The sequence below is a fragment of the Hemibagrus wyckioides genome, linkage group LG17 (genome assembly GCF_019097595.1).
Source record: "Hemibagrus wyckioides isolate EC202008001 linkage group LG17, SWU_Hwy_1.0, whole genome shotgun sequence".
Taxonomy (NCBI): Eukaryota; Metazoa; Chordata; class Actinopteri; order Siluriformes; family Bagridae; genus Hemibagrus; species Hemibagrus wyckioides.
The window spans coordinates 10,841,966-10,861,534 of record NC_080726.1 but is presented as its reverse complement, the minus strand read 5'-3'; the positions used below and the strand labels follow the sequence as shown (position 1 = coordinate 10,861,534).

The 19,569-nt window shown below is 36.9% G+C and overlaps 1 protein-coding gene across 4 annotated transcripts in view; it reads right to left on the bottom strand.

Moving 5' to 3' along the window:
* Nucleotides 1-28: 28 nt before the first annotated feature.
* The window catches only part of mtus2b (microtubule associated tumor suppressor candidate 2b), a 36,938-nt gene continuing 17,397 nt past the window's right edge, over nt 29-19,569 (bottom strand). For 3 of the 4 annotated variants that reach the window (XM_058413471.1, XM_058413474.1, XM_058413473.1), the window contains exons 5-15: nt 19,059-19,205; nt 14,620-14,718; nt 12,737-12,939; nt 8,468-8,534; nt 8,064-8,278; nt 7,860-7,965; nt 6,906-6,979; nt 6,697-6,795; nt 6,459-6,578; nt 4,854-4,951; nt 29-3,984 (exon numbers count right to left, since the gene is read on the bottom strand). In XM_058413471.1, the coding sequence (XP_058269454.1) occupies nt 3,777-3,984; nt 4,854-4,951; nt 6,459-6,578; nt 6,697-6,795; nt 6,906-6,979; nt 7,860-7,965; nt 8,064-8,278; nt 8,468-8,534; nt 12,737-12,939; nt 14,620-14,718; nt 19,059-19,205 (1,436 nt within the window). In that variant the 3' untranslated portion in view covers nt 29-3,776. The remainder of the gene's footprint in view (nt 3,985-4,853; nt 4,952-6,458; nt 6,579-6,696; nt 6,796-6,905; nt 6,980-7,859; nt 7,966-8,063; nt 8,279-8,467; nt 8,535-12,736; nt 12,940-14,619; nt 14,719-19,058; nt 19,206-19,569) is intronic. The other variant, XR_009206970.1, reaches the window with a different exon arrangement.

Sequence of the window (19,569 nt, the reverse complement as noted above, 5' to 3'; positions counted from 1 at the left end):
CTACTCCTGATGGGATAGCATAGCTTTAAAGGAACTGATAAATATATTTATTTAAAATATATATATATCTGGGCAAGCTCCAGCAGACCCCCATGACCCTAATTAGGAAAAAGCGGGTATAGACAATGGATGGATGGATGGATGGATGGATGGATGGATATCTGGGCAATGTGATGATGCTTCAAAACGCAGTTTAAATACAACTGAATTGACAAAACAATGCTATAGATGATAGTGTTCTTTTATTTATTAATTTATAAACCAATACATTGATTGAATTTAGTAGATCATATAGCTGCTGCCTGCCGTTCTATCATATAGGCTTAATTAGTTTAAGATTCTTGTAAACTGTAGTGATATTTTAAAAGTGCCTGATTCATGTCCTTGAATTTTACAGTTAAGTCCAAAGTGCAATATATATACAAACAGATCTCTCTGAATACAGTCTAACTCCAAACTGTAATCTAATCTATACTATACATGGTTTACAGCAACAACTTAATACAACAAAACCACAGCTTTAAGACATGCTCTGTTTTTCGGGTAAAACATATAAACAAATATATATTTTACAACATAAATTAAGTCCCGGAAACCGAGATGGAATAATGCAGAGTTCATCCCTTAATGTCAATCCTTAACACTTCATTCGGAATTTAGTTATTACTAAATTCATAAAACAAATGAAAATGAATGTTGATGGGATTGACATTCACACACAAACAACACAAATCAGTAACAAAAAACAATGTACCGCAAAACTGGATACGATGTGATTCCACATAGATGGATCAAATATGAAATCATTAAAACATTACAAAATATTTCTGAATCTCCCCACAGTATGTTTAACTGATATGCTGTTCTCAGGTGATTTGCATTATATTTCTATATATATATATATAACTATTTTATACCTTTCAAATGTGTAGGCTGTATAAGTTAAAAACAGATATTGTTTCTATTATTTGTACAATCTGTACAATTCAAGAGCCTTCAAAAGAACTTTCTTAACCTGAGATTAATTTCTGACTCGGATAAATGATTATACATAATACAAAATGCAATACGAAAAAAAAAATAAAATAAAAGTAGACAAAACTAAAAAAATACTGAGCTCAACACTGAGAATGAGACAACAAACGCTGTTTTTAGAGGTTTTGCAGGTTTGTGGGATTTGCCGGGAAAAAAAAAGAGTAAACACTGACCAGAGATATTCGTCTTGTTGAGCTTAATACAGTATCGTAGAGTAAAAACTGACAGCGATCATAGAAAACATAAGTACACTTACTGTATACTGACACTTGCAAATAAATAACACAATTTATGATTAGAATAAAAGAAAAACATAAAGGTATCAAATATTTTCTTTTTACCTTCTCGTTCCCACCTTTGCTTTCATATCAGTACATCACTTACATATGTTCAGGTATTTGAAATTAATCTATAATGGCAGCCAATTTTCAATTCATTATTTAGCACTGGAATTGTAGCACAAGCAACGGAAACTAGGTTAAAACGGATAACCGTTTAGTTCTTGGGATCGTTTCTTCCTAATCTGATTCAATGACCACTTATTAAGCCCTTTTCTAAACGTATTTGTTTTTTATGTAGCAGGGAAAATTGAATAGAATGAATGATGCTTGAATAGTAAAAAGCCTAAACGAAGGACTTTTTTGGGAAAAAAAAGCATCATGGCTTTTTGAATTTGTATATCCTGAAAATCTCTGTGGTTAACCAGAAACACAGCGCATCACAAGAAGTGAACTATTGCAATGCTAAAGTATTTACCATGCTAGCAAAACACCCAGATTTGTTTATTTATTTATTTTTGCTCATTTTTTTCCACAGTAAAATTTCGCTTCCTGACACTGTCAGCAATTCATGTTTGACAAACTATGGCACATCACCTTGAGCATGCTAGCAGTACTGGCATAATGTGCTGTAGCTCAAGTGCTAATGTTGTGGTACTAGCTGTATGGTATTATCTTCCTATGGCTGTATGTTAGCTTAGCAACATTCCAAGTAGCCAAGTTTATCTCCTGCATGTGATGAAATCTCTTCAGTGTTGCCAGTATATAAATACATCTTCGTTCAAATGGAAGACTTCTGCAGGAGGAGGTTTGTTCAGCATACAAATAGTCCATGAGAGAAACAGCAATGGCAGTTTTTTTCCTGCATGAAGGCTGACATGGAGGTCTGTAAACACTGCTGACCAGAAGATGAAGGCATGGTTATTATTAATATATTATATTATATTATATTATATATATTTTTTGCACTGAGAAGATAGTAATCTCGAGAACAGCCTCATAGTGAAGTACATTAGCATTAACATATTGTACTTTTCTCATTCAATATCCACAGTCGATCTTTTTGCGCTTAATATCTTGTTGGACAATGAGCTCACGAAAAACATAAAATGTTACGAAACATGAGAGAATGCACGAGGAACTACTTTGGTTATATAAGGACAGTGATGGTCACTATTTTTCTCATTGCTTAAACAATGAGGTTTATACAGTATATTTAAAGAGGAAGAAATTTCCAAATTAAACTACAGATAAATTGGATGAATAATAACCTGTGACAGTACAGTAATCATTTCATGACTTGGGTTAAAGTGTGAGTACAGTTTCTCATAAGAGCAGTAAAAGAGGCTGCATAGGGCCCCTTAAACCAGCAGGGGGAGCCCTTTTAACAGATATCCATGGATGGAAAGGTTTATGCGTCAGGCATTTCCAAGGGGGCTACCTTGTGGTGTGAAAAGAACATACTGCTGTGTTTGTAACTGTGTAGTTAGATCAAGTCTTGCTCAGTTGTGTTTATTTTATTACACGTTAAACTGTCTGTAAATCATTGGAAATAAACTGTGCATTCTTTCAAGTAAAGTAATATAACCGGTGTAATTTGAACATGGGTGTGGTCCACAGGGTAGATTTTGGATTTGGGTTCTGGAGTTGAGTAAGCTGTTGCTTAAGGATCAAAATGTTCTGTGGGCATTTTTGTGCATGTTCTTTGTGACACAATTCTCCGGTTTCTTTCCACCTCCCAAAAACATGTCAGTAAGTGAACAGATGTGAATGAGTATGTGAATCTTTGTTCAGGCTATATTCCTGCCTCATGCCCAGTGTTTTCCTTGGATAGACACCAGATCAATAAATAACCCTAACCAGGATAAAGCACTTACTGAAGATGAATGAATGAATAATTAAGTATAGAATTCTTGTATCTTGTTTATGCCTTCATTTTCAGCTTACATATGCTGCAAATGCTAGTCAGAGCAAAGCTTGACATACAGACACCATAGAAGCTAATTAAATCAGATAGTTTGTAAAGCATGCCAGTGGTAGTCTGCACTTCATTATGCATGATACAAGTAGGGTAGAAAAATCTGCAGCTCAAACAAGCTGTGTTCATCATGTTTGTATGATGATGGTCGTTAAAAAGTTGTTAAAATGAACAAACTATCGGGTTATCTGACTGTTGTATGTTCTGCTATACTGAAACCGTATTACACAGAGTCCCGTTTGTTCAGAATTAAAATATGTAAGACAAAGAATTACCAAAGGTTTAGCGGTTTGAATTCAGACACACTCCGCCTGAGCCTCCTCCATGAGATAACCTAGTTATCAGCACCCATTAACAGCACATTCAGCTCAACTGATACAGTCTATAAGCACCTCAAGTGTCTGCTTGCACTTACGCCTGATAAATGAGGGTACAGCTGAAATGAAACTGATGAGGAGACAGAGAGAAGAAAGAATGGAAGGGGTTCATCTAGGAAAGGGTGGGAGCTGGGATGGCGAGCCCGGGCTTGGAGAAGGTCGATGGAGTGGCGACTGGCTGGGTGACATGCGTGGGCTCAACTCGCCCGTCTGCAGACGCCAGAGCAGCTCTTCGTTTGTGCGACTCAGTCGCTTTTTCTCATTACTCTCCTTCTCCACATACTCCTGCAAGTTTGCGTTCTCCTCTGACAGTTGCCTGACAGAATGAGGTAAAGGATTAGTTTGACATGCAAGATAATAATGTAACTAAAACACAAACGGCTTTCATTTATCTAACTGTTTTCATGAGTCTGTTTTCATTTTCCATTTGAAGTCACAGTTATTAGCAATGATAACTTCTGCTTTCTAGTTATATGTTGTATGTTGTCTGTGTAGCACCAGGGTCCTGGAGAAACGTTGTTTTATTTCACTATGTACTGCGTTAGCTATATGTGGTTGAAATGACAATAAAGCTTTCTGACTTGACTTGACTTTCTATATGCAGTGCTATCTGCTTATGTACCACAGCATGCTGAATTCTCACTTTTAAGAATTCTGATCATTTTCTATAACAAACAATTACAGAAGATAAATTACAGGTTTAAATTAAGGCTCTAAATCATGAACTGATGTGTGTAATCTTTGATAATACATTTATATAGAGGTTTTAGAGAGTGTCTCCAGTAACAGTAATAAAGCTGTAGCTTTTCTGACATGGTACATTTTTCAGGATGATTGACTCTGCACTTTCCATGTAACATGATAACTTCAAAAGTGAGAAAAAGAGAGTCTTGTGCTGCTATAAGACAAGTGATAACAGGAACTAGCTTTTTTTTGTGGGCGTTCTGTAACATTAAACACAACTCTAAACAGCTTAATTACATGACAGCATTCTTTAAAAAATTAGAAAATCATTAGTGTTGGAAAACAGCTATATATATATATATATATATATATATATATATATATATATATATATATATATATATATATGATATAAGAGGATATAATTATTTGAAGGTCTAAATAATCATTTAGCACACACTGAGACATTTAGCGATCTTTAGTGTGCAGATGTGCAAACACCTGGACATGGCAAGGTTGAGGTCTATTCTCGCCTTAAGGTCCTCATTCTGCTGCTGTAGAACCTGAACACGTTCCTCCAACAAGGCATTCTTCTGGGCCTGCATAACATAAAAAAAGGATTTCTTTAGATTTACAGATACATACTAAAAGAGGTTTTGAATTATTTGTATTATTGTATTAAAGTGTGTTATTTCATAAGAATGATCAGAACGGATTGGCAGCTTTAAATGGGAGATTCGATCCTGATTGCTGTTGTTGTTGTTGTTGTTGTTGTTGTTGTTGTTGTTGAGAACAAGTCAGTTTTACAGTTTTTGCTGAACAGTAATACACAGCAAGTCAAACTGTGATGCAGTGCTATTTGGTGAGTTTAAAAGCTTCCTTAAACCTCAATTACATTTCAGAGACTGAAAATGGATGTCACATAGCTGACATGTTCAGTTTGTCAGAAATCTGTAAGTCCTTTTCACATTCACTTTTGATCTGCGCATGATCTTGTAACTGTAACTTAAACGTTGAAGGCAGTTTATCTCTAAAAAGTGCTTTCTCTGTTAACTCTCCATAGGTTAGGTCGTGCAGTGTTGCTAGTCACAACATAACCAAAAGATCCTGTCCATGTTATTTTCTTGATGTTAAATCTTACAAGCCAGACTTCCAGCATCTGTTAGAGAGTTTGGTCCATTTTGTCACTGCATATGTCCAAGAATTTCCAGGACAATATGGCTGACATTGCAATTACACAGAACTTTCTTATGGTTTACTCACAAACTGTTTTAGACAATACTAATATATTTTAAAGATGGAATGCCATAAACCTCTATGATCCATCCATCCATCCGTCTGTTTTCTGTGCTGCTTATCCTACACAGGGTCTTGTGGAGTCTATCCCACGGGACTCAGGGCACAAGGCAGGGGTAGGGGCCAACCCATTTCAGGGCACAATCACACACACTCATTCACACACTTTTTGGTAAATTTAGTGATGCCAATCAGTCTACAACGCATGTATTTGGACTGGGGGAGGAAACTGGGGGAAACTGGGGGAAACTGAGGAAACCCCATAGCATGGGGAGAACAATACAAACTCCACACACATAGGGCAATCTAACCCTTAACCTCAAAGAGACTATATCTTAGTCTGAACAGCTCTTTTTGTTACAGTATTTAAATTTCTATTATCACAGTGAGCATGAGAGCACGAGGAGATTCTGAAGCTTGTAGAAAGATAAGTGTGCAAAAAATATAAGGTTCTCTGTAGATTATGTACCATGAGGTTATCAGGTTAATGTAAATACTGGATGTGCACAAATAAACAAATGCCTTTTTGGACAAGAAGCTAGATGCAGTGTGACGTAAAACTGATTGTCAAACCTCACAGCAGGCATGGCCTGGCTAGATGCTAAAAAAGAAATCTTTACAGCATTAGACTGCTATTTTGGTCTGTGAGCACTGTAAGACAAAACCTAATTCATTACCTTTATTTGATTCTTATCATTTTAATCTTTTGAGGCGTAATTCCATTTGTTGGCATGGTTACAGCCCTACAGTCTCATCATATAAATATTGCTTTACTTTCACTTTCCCCTGTGCTTCTGTAGTAACACTAACCAGTTTCTCCAACTCAGATATCTTGACTTCTTGTTGGTGGATCTGCTGATTCTTCATCTCCAGAACCTCTTTAAGACTCTTCAGATCCTCTTCTATGTGCTGATACGGCGCCAAAGCTTCCTGAGTACATATAAACACAAACGTACACATATTAATATATGCTGATAAAATATGGAAGTCCTATATCGTGTGAACTGCACACTCAGACACATAAATGCAAGTGAAGCAACTGCAGTACCACAATCTGTTCATCTGTACTCCTGCGCAGCGCCTCCTCAAAGCGCTTAGCTCGGTCGCTCAAGCTGCGGTTCTGAAACGTCAGTGTGTCCACCTGATCCTGAACACATCACCGTAAACGACACGCAAAAGCAGCTGTATCATCTCATTGGCTGTCAGTAAGATAAGGTAATGTATACGCTTGGGCAATTTTGGGGCGTTTAATTCTACCTGCAGTGATAATCTGAGTTTTTCGAATTCTTCTTCCAGAGATTTCCTCTGCTGTTCGTGTGCCATCTTGAGATCTAAATTGAAATACAAATTTTATCATACACAGTATGACATGTAGTGAAATGCTTTTCTACGACTGTCCTTGTTTCAAGAGAAAGAATTAATCTCTATCATTACTAATGAATCCATGAGATAAAAGTAAACCAGAGCAAGTTTAATAGGAAATACAGCACTATTGAGCTTTATACGTTTTTAAAAACCTTTATAATTTCATTGAATATAATAGAATGTCCATTAAACAAGCGGCTCACACATATATCAGCTAAAACAAGTGATCCTTCACCAACATTTACCTCTATGTTTAAGACTTTCCCAGAGCTTTCCATTTAACGATTAAAACATGTTCATCAATAATCCAGAAACTTCTATGAATTTAAAATATCGAGCTGCAAAGTTCTGGCCACCAACAAGGTCAAAGAATTCGATTATATATTATTAAAATACACTGAAGCAAAATTTAATTTAAAGAATTGGTATGAATAAAATAATTATTAATTTATGCAGAACAAGTCAACCCAAGAGAGATACAGAGAAACTCAAGATATTATAAAATTAAGAGATTAATATTAAAGAAATTACTTCCTTACAGAAATCTGGGTCATAGTAAAAAAAAGTTAACTGGGTCACAGTTAAAAAAAAACATTATATTAATGTTTTAATGTTTAAATCCATTATTTGTTAGACAACAATAAATAAAGCAGTGCTGAAGGAATCTCTTTACATTTTTGTTAATACAGAAAATGTGTGCATTAATATATACCTCTGTGCCGGCTTGGCTTAGCTAAGCCATAATAGTATACCAGGTTTTATTTGTATAATTCTATTTTCTCTGTTTTTTTTTTATTTATTAGGATAAATAGGATTAGGTTTTCTGGATTTTTCCAAAGGACTCACTTTTGACCGTCCTAGCGTGCTCCTCCTGTAGAGTGGCCAGTGTGGCCTTATGAGTGGCCTCCATCTCCAGCATGGCTGCCTCATGGCTCTCGCTCATCTCCTCCACCTGACAAGCAATATTATTATTAGTAGGTAGTGCAGAGAGCTTGGAGCTTGAACATACATGAAGAAAAACTGGCTAAATGGCTGATGCATGTGTCTGACCTGCTGTTGGTGCTGGGAGCTGAGCTGCTCTAGCTGGCTGTTCTGCTGTCGCTGCAGAATCTCAAACTCCTTCTGCTGCTCTTCTCTCAGCCTCTCCTGCAGATCCTGCAGCTCCTTCTCCTGCTCGTCCTTCAGCTTCCTCAGCTGCTGCTCAAAAATGCGCTCCAACTCAGCCTTCTCACCCTGCAAGCGCTCCCACCGGCCCACGCTGACCACTACAGACAGCGACAGGCAGATTCAATTACAAAGAAGAGAGCAGGAGATTAGTAACGGAGTGTGTGGTCTGATGGATTTCCCTACCTTTATTCCACATTGTTTTTGTGACATCATGCTACCATTTCAAGTGCTCTATTTCATGAGGGTTAGTGTACAGAGTGAGTCAAAGCAGCCTCATCTCCACTTACCCACTTCATCCCTGATCCTGGAAAGCTCCAGGGACAATTCCCTCTCCTTCACCAAGGCATTCTCGTTCTGCAACACACAGACATAGAAGAACATAAATTTGTGCATATAAATGCACAAAATAGTCTGATGAAACACAGAAATAGTTTAATATTTAAATATTAAAAAAAAATATTTGCAATTAAATGAATTATATTGAGTTTAATTCATTCCCAGTCTAACAGATGCTAGACTGTCACCAAATCTCCCCAGGATAAGACTGCAACATTTCACAAAGAACATCTTGCATTGAAATCAATTGAAAAGAACTTGAATATAACTGAATTTATCTCTTTCACATCATGAAATTATGATAAAACAAGCAGGCATTGTTTCTAATTGCAAGCCGAACTCTATTGGCAGATAATTTAGATTTTTGCTACAACAAAAGTTTTCTGCTTAAAAAAAAATCCTTGTAAACAACACTACGCTTAATCATTATAGTTGTTGTACCATAATCTCATAAATTTCACTTGCTAAGATATCACTGAGATATTACTGCGAGATTTAGTTCATCTTTCTTTCTCACGCTCATGTCATTTGTAAAGAAGGCGGATGCGGATTTGTATTTTAATGAAACACGATCGATACAGAAACTGTAAACACAGACATGGAGTAGGATCTTGAGACAGAAAGACATACATGGATTAGACAACACAACAAACTAACAACAGCGTAAGACAAAAGCTAGACGATGACTGCAGCGCAAGACATGACTTAAATACTCAAAATATGACACAGGTGCAAATGATCATATGACATGTTCTCCGGTGAAGTGTAGTCGCTGATGGGAAAAGTAGTCATGTGAGTAGTCCTGCCACTCACTAATCTTCTTCAAAAAATCAGTGGAAAAATAACTTAAACAACTGTAATCCCAGTAAAAAACAAAACTGAACAGAAATACTAGGTAAAGGCTAGCAACAAACCTTAATCTACTGCTATTGATTTGCTCATTTTCCTTTTAATCCACGTGTCTGTTTGCACAAAAGCTGTGCAATCAACCAACGCAGTCACACACAGACGGTATAAATAACCCATGTGGATGAAAAGTACTGTAGGCAATGCTCGATATCTGTATTATCTATTGCATTAGAAATATTACTACATAATCCATGGTAAAGTTATTGTATGATGACTCATCACTTTTATAGTTCTAAAGAAGAAAGGCATTAAATATGATAAGCATTATCATCCACAGACTAGAGAAATGCATCTTAATGCATCAAACACTAATATAAACCAGCATTTCTACAGGGTCATGACCTCTGGATCTGAGGTTGTTTACACCATTCTTCCATTCAGATCTTTGTTTCTTTTGTATACATGCTAAGAATTGCAGGCAACCCCTGATTCCCCTGGGTTTATTTCCATCTAGAAACCATCTGCACTGGACATGACAGGGGCTGTATCAAGGACACTGTTCCCACCTATTACCAACCCCATAAATCAAAGCCCTATAAAGGGATTAAACCCCAACACATCCACAACTGTGACTGCACTCCACATAAGCATGTAAGGTGGAATGTATGACTATATTTCAAGTCAAAGGAGGAAAGCAATTCAAAGCAAAAGTGGAAATGAGAGATTAAAGATGATGAATAGTGAGTTGTATCAGTGCAATGGAATCATCTGGCATCAGGTGTCTGTGGGTAAACATGGGGCGTGATCTGATCTCTAGCATGTCTTGAGGATAGCCACAGCGGCTAATCAACACTGATCTCACACATAAAAGCGTGCACATACAAATGAATTCACACAGACAGAAAGAAGTACATAAACTACTTCACGAACAATATGACAGCAGCTCTCTGAATCAGTCCATGCACCACTATACACACAGATATACACACATACACACAGGCAATCCTCCCTGAGAGTGCAACTAAAGCTACAACTGCTTTACCCGTGTCCACTGAGCATCCAGACAGCAAATGAGGGGGATAGACTTAGAGAAAGAGCATACACTGCAGCTCTGGCCCATGCTAATGCCGAGAAAGAATGAGAGAGAACAAGAGAGAGAGACACACAGAGAAAACGTGGGAAGAGGGACATCACGCAAAAGAATGAGGAGAACGCCAGCCTCCCTTTAAATAGCCTTACCTCATCCCTGGCATCATAGCATGACAGCTTTGGCAGTAGCTACCGGCAAACGCCTAGATCTCAGCTTCTCCTAAAACACCCTTACCTCCCTCCCTCCCTCCCTCCCTCCCTCTTCTCTTCCATCTCCCCCACCCCCACCCCCTCCCCGTATCTCCCTCCTCTCTTCCATCACACCCTCATCGTCTCTGCTTCTCATACACAGACATGCACACATGGTCTCGTCCGTCGACTGTAAAGCGGAAGTGGTTAAAAGGGGGAGGGATGGAGAAATGGAAAGATGAGATCGATCGACTGCTTTAGCGCCTTGCGATGCGGGATTCAACAGTGTCCACAGAGAACCGAGACACATGCAAAGCAATTAAACACAATAGGAAAGAGTCAAAGCCGACCCCCGCTATTACAATAGCACCACAGAGTCGTATAAGCCACCCGCAGTCCACAACACTCTACCCTGGATAAAAGATGTCTTTATACTTCACAAGATGACTAAAAGAATCAGTTCCACCAGTGATAGTGACAATAATTCATTCTGTTGCCAAATAAATAGAATAATAAGCAGCACATCACATCAGCAAAAAAAAGTAGAAACGTTAAGCAGTAAAAGATCAAATATTCTACACGGCTCATCTTATTGAAAGAAGGATTATTAGGTTTATTAGATGCAGTAATTGACCACAGGAGCAGGTGCTGTTGTAGTGATTAGTCAGTGTAGGTCCTCAAACTAATTAACTCCCACACGTGATTTATTGAAGTTTCAAAACCGGGCTATTTACATAAATAAAGCACTGTGGGAAAAAAAAACACCCTCACATACTACCACCTGGCATGGTAGCACCAAAGGGCTGATGAACTATGTTACCCATCAATCAGTTTTAGTTTTTTATTTTATTTTTGCATGGTATCTAGTGTTTACATTTTACATGGTTCTTGTGTTCATTGACAAATATTAATATTAAAATATTTTTTAAATGATGAATGAATGAACAAATAAATGAATTGTTGCTAAGATTTTTTTCTAAAGCATTTCTGAACAGCAATTTAGATACTACAAATTGATTTATTACTGTTACACCAATACTACTATTAATGTCTATAATTTTCCTATATAATTTTTACTTAAGGGTGTCTTGAGCCTTCTAAGATTTCTACTGGGTTAAAATAAATTATTGAAGGATGCAGCTACAGAATCAGTGGAAAAACACAAACAGCCAAAAAACACTGGAAACATTGGATATGAACAGAAATTGGGATTTTCAGTAAAATAATATGACCAACTTAAAGTTTAATTATGTTTTATGATTTTCTTACAAAGGTTTCACTGGAAAATAAGTCGGTTTAACAGCATGTCTAATCTAGCTTTGTGTGATTGATGAATGAATGAATGAATGAATGAATGAATAAATGAATTAATGTTTCCTTTTGTGTCATTTTGTTTTGTCTGTAACAATAATAATGAATAATCTATAAGAAACTCCAATAAACTCTGGGTGCTTCTATACAAATCTTCAAGGTCAATGTATTTGCAGTAATACTGCATTAAAAACTGTAAAAGAAAAAAAACACTGCTTAATGATTTACAATCTAAAATTTTAAACGAAAAATAAAAATAATAATAATAATTAAATATTTTGTACAAAAATAGCTTTTAAGACTAACAGTATCAAAATTTCACAATAATTACAATGTACGTTAATATAATACCATGTGCAATATCATATTATATGCAATATCTTCTAAGTTCCCAAGCATCATTTTTGTACTTCTGAATACATTTTGTATATATTGAATATTTCATTTATTTTTCATTTATATACATTTTGTACTTTTGAATGCATTTGTATATATAGATTATTTAATTTATTTTTCATTTATATTTCATTTATGTTTATGCTTTATTTCTCTTGTAATCTGAAGCAGTCTCAGGCAGTAGAATTTCTTCTATCTTATCTTATCTTAACATTGAATCAGCTGTTGGTTATTATGTGATATTAGATATTATTAAAAACACTAACTTAGCCTGTGATATTTTAATAAAGTGAGACTTTAAAATATGGATATTGTGTCCTCACGTCAGTCCTAAGTCACAGTTGAAGAAATATCAGTGTGTGTTTTGCTGCATGAGTGTGTGTTACCTTATAGCAGAAGTGCTGAGTGGTAATTGCCAAGACGTCCATGCAGAGCAAGGTTTTTCCGACTTGGGCCTGTAGGGCGATGATCTGCTTAGCCTGTTCCTCACAGCGCTCTTTCAGGCCCTGTACCGCCAGGAAGCGCTCGTGCTCAGCATCCGATCCCTCTGTCCGGCCTCCGAGATGCGCCACACACGACTTCTGACGCACTGACACACAACCATACAAATGGGAAATCGACTTTATCACCATGTCAGCTATATGACTAAATATATGAGACTAAATAGTGTCTCCAGGATCCTTGCTAACAGCGACAAAATCGCTTACTTCTGTAATCAAAGCTTCAGAATTGAAAAGATATCAAGGAACACGGAAGTGATCCTTAGCACAACACAATTCATGCTAGCTCTGTAAAATAGCTATTTAGCTAATCTGTTATATAAAACAGATCAAATATATGTGCGTGTTGCTGGGTTACAGTTAATGGAAGTCATTTTTCATTTAGTCAGCCTTTTCAGGCAAATTTACTCCATTTCAGAAAGCAGATGCTCTTTTGGGTCACTTATTTTGTCCAGATTTTAAGAGAGCATCACACGCACCAAACCAATAGTAGACATTCCTACAATTCTGTTCACCCGACCAGAGTTCTATGAAAGTTTTGACAAAAGATGGATGGAAAGTCTACACAAATGCTTTGATTTAGGAATATATTAATACATTTATGTCATATAAATTTGTGTAATATACATATTAATAAAGAAACTGCTTGTCTTATAGCTAACAGTCATATTTTTAGAAATCATTTCATGGAAAAATATACTAACAAAAAAATTCAATCTTACCACATTCTACATGGATATCCTTTTCAGTTAACCCGATAAACTAGCCAAATACTTAAGGATGTCCTGAACCTTCTAAGATTTCTTTTGGGTTAAAATAAATAATTGTAAGACGGAGCTACTAAATCTGTGGCTGAATTCTGACAAATAATTGAGTATGAACAGAAATTGGGATTTTATTCAATACAATAATATGCAGGCAGACCTAAAAAAAAGTTTCATTATGTTTTATGCTCTTATTACAAAGGTTACACTGGGAAATAAGTCAGTTTAACAGCATGCCTAATCTAATGATGTGTGATTTCCTCACACAGTGAATGCCATGCTTTGATCAAGATGTTGAACAGCTACTGAAGTGCTGCAACTAAATAGACCGAAGCCTAATCACTTCAGTGTTTAATCAGACACCGGCTGTCAAAATGTCTACAAAATGTGTCACAGTTCTATACCATTTGTCAGTTTGATGATCATCATGTACAGTATATGACCCCATGTGAAGAGTTCACATAAATAATTGTATCATCACTGAGTAGGTGTGTATATATATGTGGAACATGATCTGACCAGACACAACTGAGCTGTACATGAACCTCACACACACACATACATAAACACAAGCACAGATATTGTTGAGTATTAAGGGAAAAGGTGTTTATGTGTATGTGTGTGGTGAGTGTGTGTGTTGGGGGGTTATATAGGGAAAATATACAGTGATTTCCCAGTGATAAGTTTGTCACAGTTACCTGGTTATGTATAAGTGAAATATTGACCAATATTGTATTCAACTTTAAGTCTTACATCACAATTTATTAAAGAGAGCTCAACTTAGCTTGTCTAATTTTATTCCTTTGTACATGCATTAAGGTGTGGAGGGACAAGCCTGTCTTCTAATGGTCAGTTCTTCTCGTAATGTTGCTATGATAACCCCAGGAGCCATGTGCATGTAATTAGATATGAGGTATTTGTGTGGGAGTGGTAATCAAGACAGATCTTACACACACACACACACACACACACACACACACACACACAAAGGAACAATGCACTCACCAGGGGAATGAGGCTTGGGCGAGATCATTGCAAATCTCTTTGGGGAGGACAGAACAGGATGAGCAACATCTCCATCTCTTTTAAACTCCTTCCTAGCAGCTTATTTACAACAAACAGACACACAAAAAAGTTAAGACTATATTGTTCCTGTTTCATAGAACTGCATGAAACTACATAACAGGTTTGTTAATACATGTTATTGTAATACACTACATGGCCAAAATTATGTGCAGACACCTGACCATCACCCATGTGTCCATTTTAAAACCATGGGCATTAAAATGGAGCTGGTCACATCTTCACTGCTATAATAGCATCCATTTTTCTGGGAAGGCTTTCCACTAGATTTTGAAGTGTGGCTGTGAGGATTTGTGTTCATTCAGACAGAAGAGCATCAATACCACATTAACGGTGGTAAACCATGTCTTTCTAGACTTAACTTTCAGCAGAGACAGCATGATGATTAAACAGATTCTGACCCTTTAGTTCCAGTGAATAGAAATCTTAGAAGTAACATTATTTTCTTAAAATTATTTTCTTAGAACCTCGTGGCAACATTTTGGGGAAGACTTTCACATGGGTGTGGATGTGAAGTGTTGACAGAATTTTGGCCAGAGAGTGTACAATTATAGTAAGATTGCAGCATGTATTTTAGTTTCTGTCTATGCAATGTATGTGTGATCTGTGATAGTTGCATACAATGTTTATCAACTGAGTTTAAGAGCTTCATTATGAATTTTTAAGTTTTGAGTCAGGCATTTATTTTGTTTTGATTTTGTTTTGTTCTTTTCACAGTACAGGGAGATTCTGACATTAGTATCCATGGTAAAAGTGCCTGTATCACAGATGTAGTAAACTCAGTGGTTAAGATGTTGGCCCACTGATTGGAAAGTTGAGAGTTTAAGTCCCAGGAACACCAAGGTGATTTCTATGTAGGTCTTCTGCTAACAAACCCTCAAAGTTAGAGCAGCCATTGACCAGTAGGTGGCGAACTTTTACCACATCCCCACATGTCTTTTTCTGCTCTAAGCACTGCAGCAAATCTAATAAAAAACAGAACTAGTTTAGCTCTCAGTCTCTGTTCCACCACCAGATGGCTCTGTACAACAGTTCACCCCTTTTTGACATCTTTCAAAGCTCAGGATGCAGGCATCCTGTACAAATTTCACCTTCCTGCGTCACATCGAACAAAAGTGCTGACTGGCTGAGTCTAAGGAACAGTTTGTCCTCTGCCTTGACCATGCTCTTTGAGAAGCTACAAACAAGCTTATGTATTTGCCCTTAATGCATTAATTCACTGTTTTAGAATTACATAAACAATAACATTTTCTAAGCTAAAGAATTCTACATGATCCTACTATAAAATATTTATTAATATTACACTTTCAAGATATTAATTCAGCTTAAATCATACACCATGTATATGTAAGACAGTTTACAGACCCAGAGAATAACATGTATACACTTTTTCTGCTGGTGTTACTTGTGTTACTGTTGTTGGTGGTAGTAGAATTGTTGTTGGATTTGTTGTTTGTTGTGCTGTTACTTGTGTTGGTGGTGTTATTTGTATTACTGGTGGTGGTGGTGATGGCAATACTTGTGCTGGTGGTGTTATTTGTATTACTGGTGGTGGCAATACTTGTGCTGGTGGTATTATTTGTATTACTGGTGGTGGTGGTGATGGCAATACTTGTGCTGGTGGTGTTATTTGTATTACTGATGGTGGTGGTGGTGGTGGTGATGGCAATGCTTGTGCTGGTGGTGTTATTTGTATTACTGGTGGTGGTGGTGATGGCAATGCTTGTGCTGGTGGTGTTATTTGTATTACTGGTGGTGGTGGTGGTGATGGCAATACTTGTGCTGGTGGTGTTATTTGTATTACTGGTGGTGGTGGTGGTGGTGGTGATGGAAATACTTGTGCTGGTGGTGTTATTTGTATTACTGGTGGTGGTGGTGGTGATGGCAATACTTGTGCTGGTGGTGTTATTTGTATTACTGGTGGTGGTGGTGGTGATTGCAATACTTGTGCTGGTGGTGTTATTTGTATTACTGGTGGTGGTGGTGATGGCAATACTTGTGCTGGTGGTGTTATTTGTATTACTGGTGGTGGTGGTGATGGAAATACTTGTGCTGGTGGTGTTATTTGTATTACTGGTGGTGGTGGTGGTGATGGAAATATTGTATTGTTGCTGTTGTTAGTAGTATTGTTGTTATTAGCTGTTATGGTGTTACTTGTGTTTGTTGGTGTTATTTGTATTACTGGTGGTGGTGATGGCAATACTTGTGCTGGTGGTGTTATTTGTGTTATTGTTGTTGTTGGTAGTATTGTTGTTTTTGAAGGTGTTGTTGGTTGTTGGTAGTGATGGCAGTTCTTGTGTTGGTGTTATTTATGTTGTTGATGATGATAATTGTATTGTTGCTGTTGTTAGTAGTATTGCTGTTATTGGCTGTTATGGTGTTACTTGTGTTGGTTGTGTTATTCATGATGTTGATGATGATAGTATTGTTGCTGTGTTGTTGCTGTTGTTAGTAGTATTGTTGTTGTTGGTTGTCATGGTGTTACTTGTGTTGGTGGTGTTATTGATGATGATAGTGTTGTTGCTGTACTGCTGCTGGTAGTACTGTTGTTTGCGATGGTGTTACTTGTCCTGGTGTTGTTGGTAGTATTGTTGTTGGTTGCATTTGTGTTACTTGTGTTGGTGATGTTATTCTTGTTGTTGTTGGTAGTATTGTTGGTTTTGGTGGTTATGGTGTTACTTGTGTCAGTGATGTTATTCTTGTTGTTGTTGGTAGTATTGCTGTTGATTGTTATGGTGTTACTTGTGTCGGTGATATTAATGTTATTTTTGATGTTGCTAGTATTGTTATTATGTTTGAGTTATTGTTGGTTGTTTTGTGTTACTTGTGTTGGTGGGATTAATGTTGTTAGTGATTGTAGTGTTGTTGTTGTTGTTGTTGGTGATGGTGGGGGTGGTGGTTTATGTGTGATTTGTGTAGTTGATGTTACCTTTCTCAAATCTCAAGGCACAAATAGAAAACATGCAGAGTCTATATACAGTATACAGAAGCAGGGATGACGTGACATGACATAACAGAATGATGATGAAAAGCAGGACGTAGGATGAAGCTAGACATACACAGCAGCTGTAATAGCAGCTGCATGTCTACATGTCTGCACAGCCAACATTCTTTACATTACCCAGTGTAGGAATGACACCTGCAGAAGTGGAACAGCCTGGTCAACTAAATATATGTTCTTACACCAGAATCTGTTAGAGATGGGAATTAGATTACAGGGCACTAACAGGATCGGCATTGTATTAGGATGTGAAAAATTACTGATGACAAGGAAATCACACTAAGGGGGCCTCTGAGGCATAGTTCCGTACACTGTGTATGACAGGGTGTGAAGTGTGAATGCTACCATAGTGACAGTGGCATGTTCCTGACAGCACAAAAACCACTCCAACTGACATCCCAGCCTCCCACGTGATCCTCTGACCACAGTTTGAGCGAGTCAGCAGAGTTAAAGAGAGAGAGAGAGAGAGAGAGAGACGCCTCTCCATAAACCTTTATAAAAACTCCAACTCTGGAAGTTCTACAGTGTCTTCATGATTTGGATATTTGCCTACACACCAAAAATAAAAATAAAAAACAAATCTTATTGCTGTCCCTATATAATCTAATATCTAATCTTATGGGACAAAATTATATCAAATTATATCTTATTATATAGGAATTACACAAAATCATTCATTTAAATCATTCTCATACATATGCATCAATTTATATTGAATTAGTTTGTCTCTAAAAATGTACAGCAATTTTTAGGTTTTAACAAATTTGTAGTAACATACTTTGAAAACTTAACTATAAACCATATTAACTCTAATATAAAATAATATAATATAATATAATATAATATAATATAATATAATATAATATAATATAATATAATATAATATAATATAATATAATATAATATAATATAATATTTATTTAAAGTGCTTTCCATCTTCAGGAATATTATTTTTGCATTTAACCCCCCTCCATTTCTGTGGGATATAAATATAGTGATGCACATGGATTTGTAAAATCCCTATGCCATCTACCACTGTTTGGAAAACAAAATAGGCAGTTGGCAGTTGAACAAGTCACGTAATGGAAACAGAAATATGTAAGGACTTAAAAGTCCCATTAACTACAGTTAGGGACAATGAAAAGGATGTTTCAGGAGTCTGGAACAATTGAAGATTTGCCAGGAAATGGACACACACACACACACATACAGATGGTATAGGAGTCACAGAAGACGGTCTTTTAAAAATAATGGATAGTTCAGTCATTATACATGAAATTAGAGTAAGACTAAACATGACCTCATCAATTTTCTTCATAAACAGACTGTTATGACACAGAAGCTTAATAAAGACACTCACCAACTGGTGAACCACGTGATGAAGGCACCACAGAGCGGCGGTTTGCAGTCTGGGCACTTCCACAGCTAGATCGTCTACCGGTGCCACCGTCCCCGGGGGAGAAAGGAGCACGAGGCACGAGGGTCTCCTCATTTTCACTGCTTTGACCTACAGACAGCAAGCTCAGAGTCTGAAATGTTGCACGACTTAAAGTCCTGACTTTACTGCATTCTCCCTGCACTTTCCAGATTATTTCTCTAGTCTATTCATGATCTTCGTGTTCTGCCTAAAATCATAACAGTATCGGGAACACTGACTAACACTCATTCCCCATGCTATTCACACTAGACAACAGAGAGTAGTGACTCAACAGGTTGATGTTGCCGGCAAATGAATCTGTGCACACAGCAAAATAAAATCATTAAATTCATCAAAGTTAGCAAAAGTTTAAATTCTCAACTGGGACTCCTGGTGATTACGAGATGACAAATGTACTAATAAAGAAAACATATATAGTGAAAGCTGTGTGTGA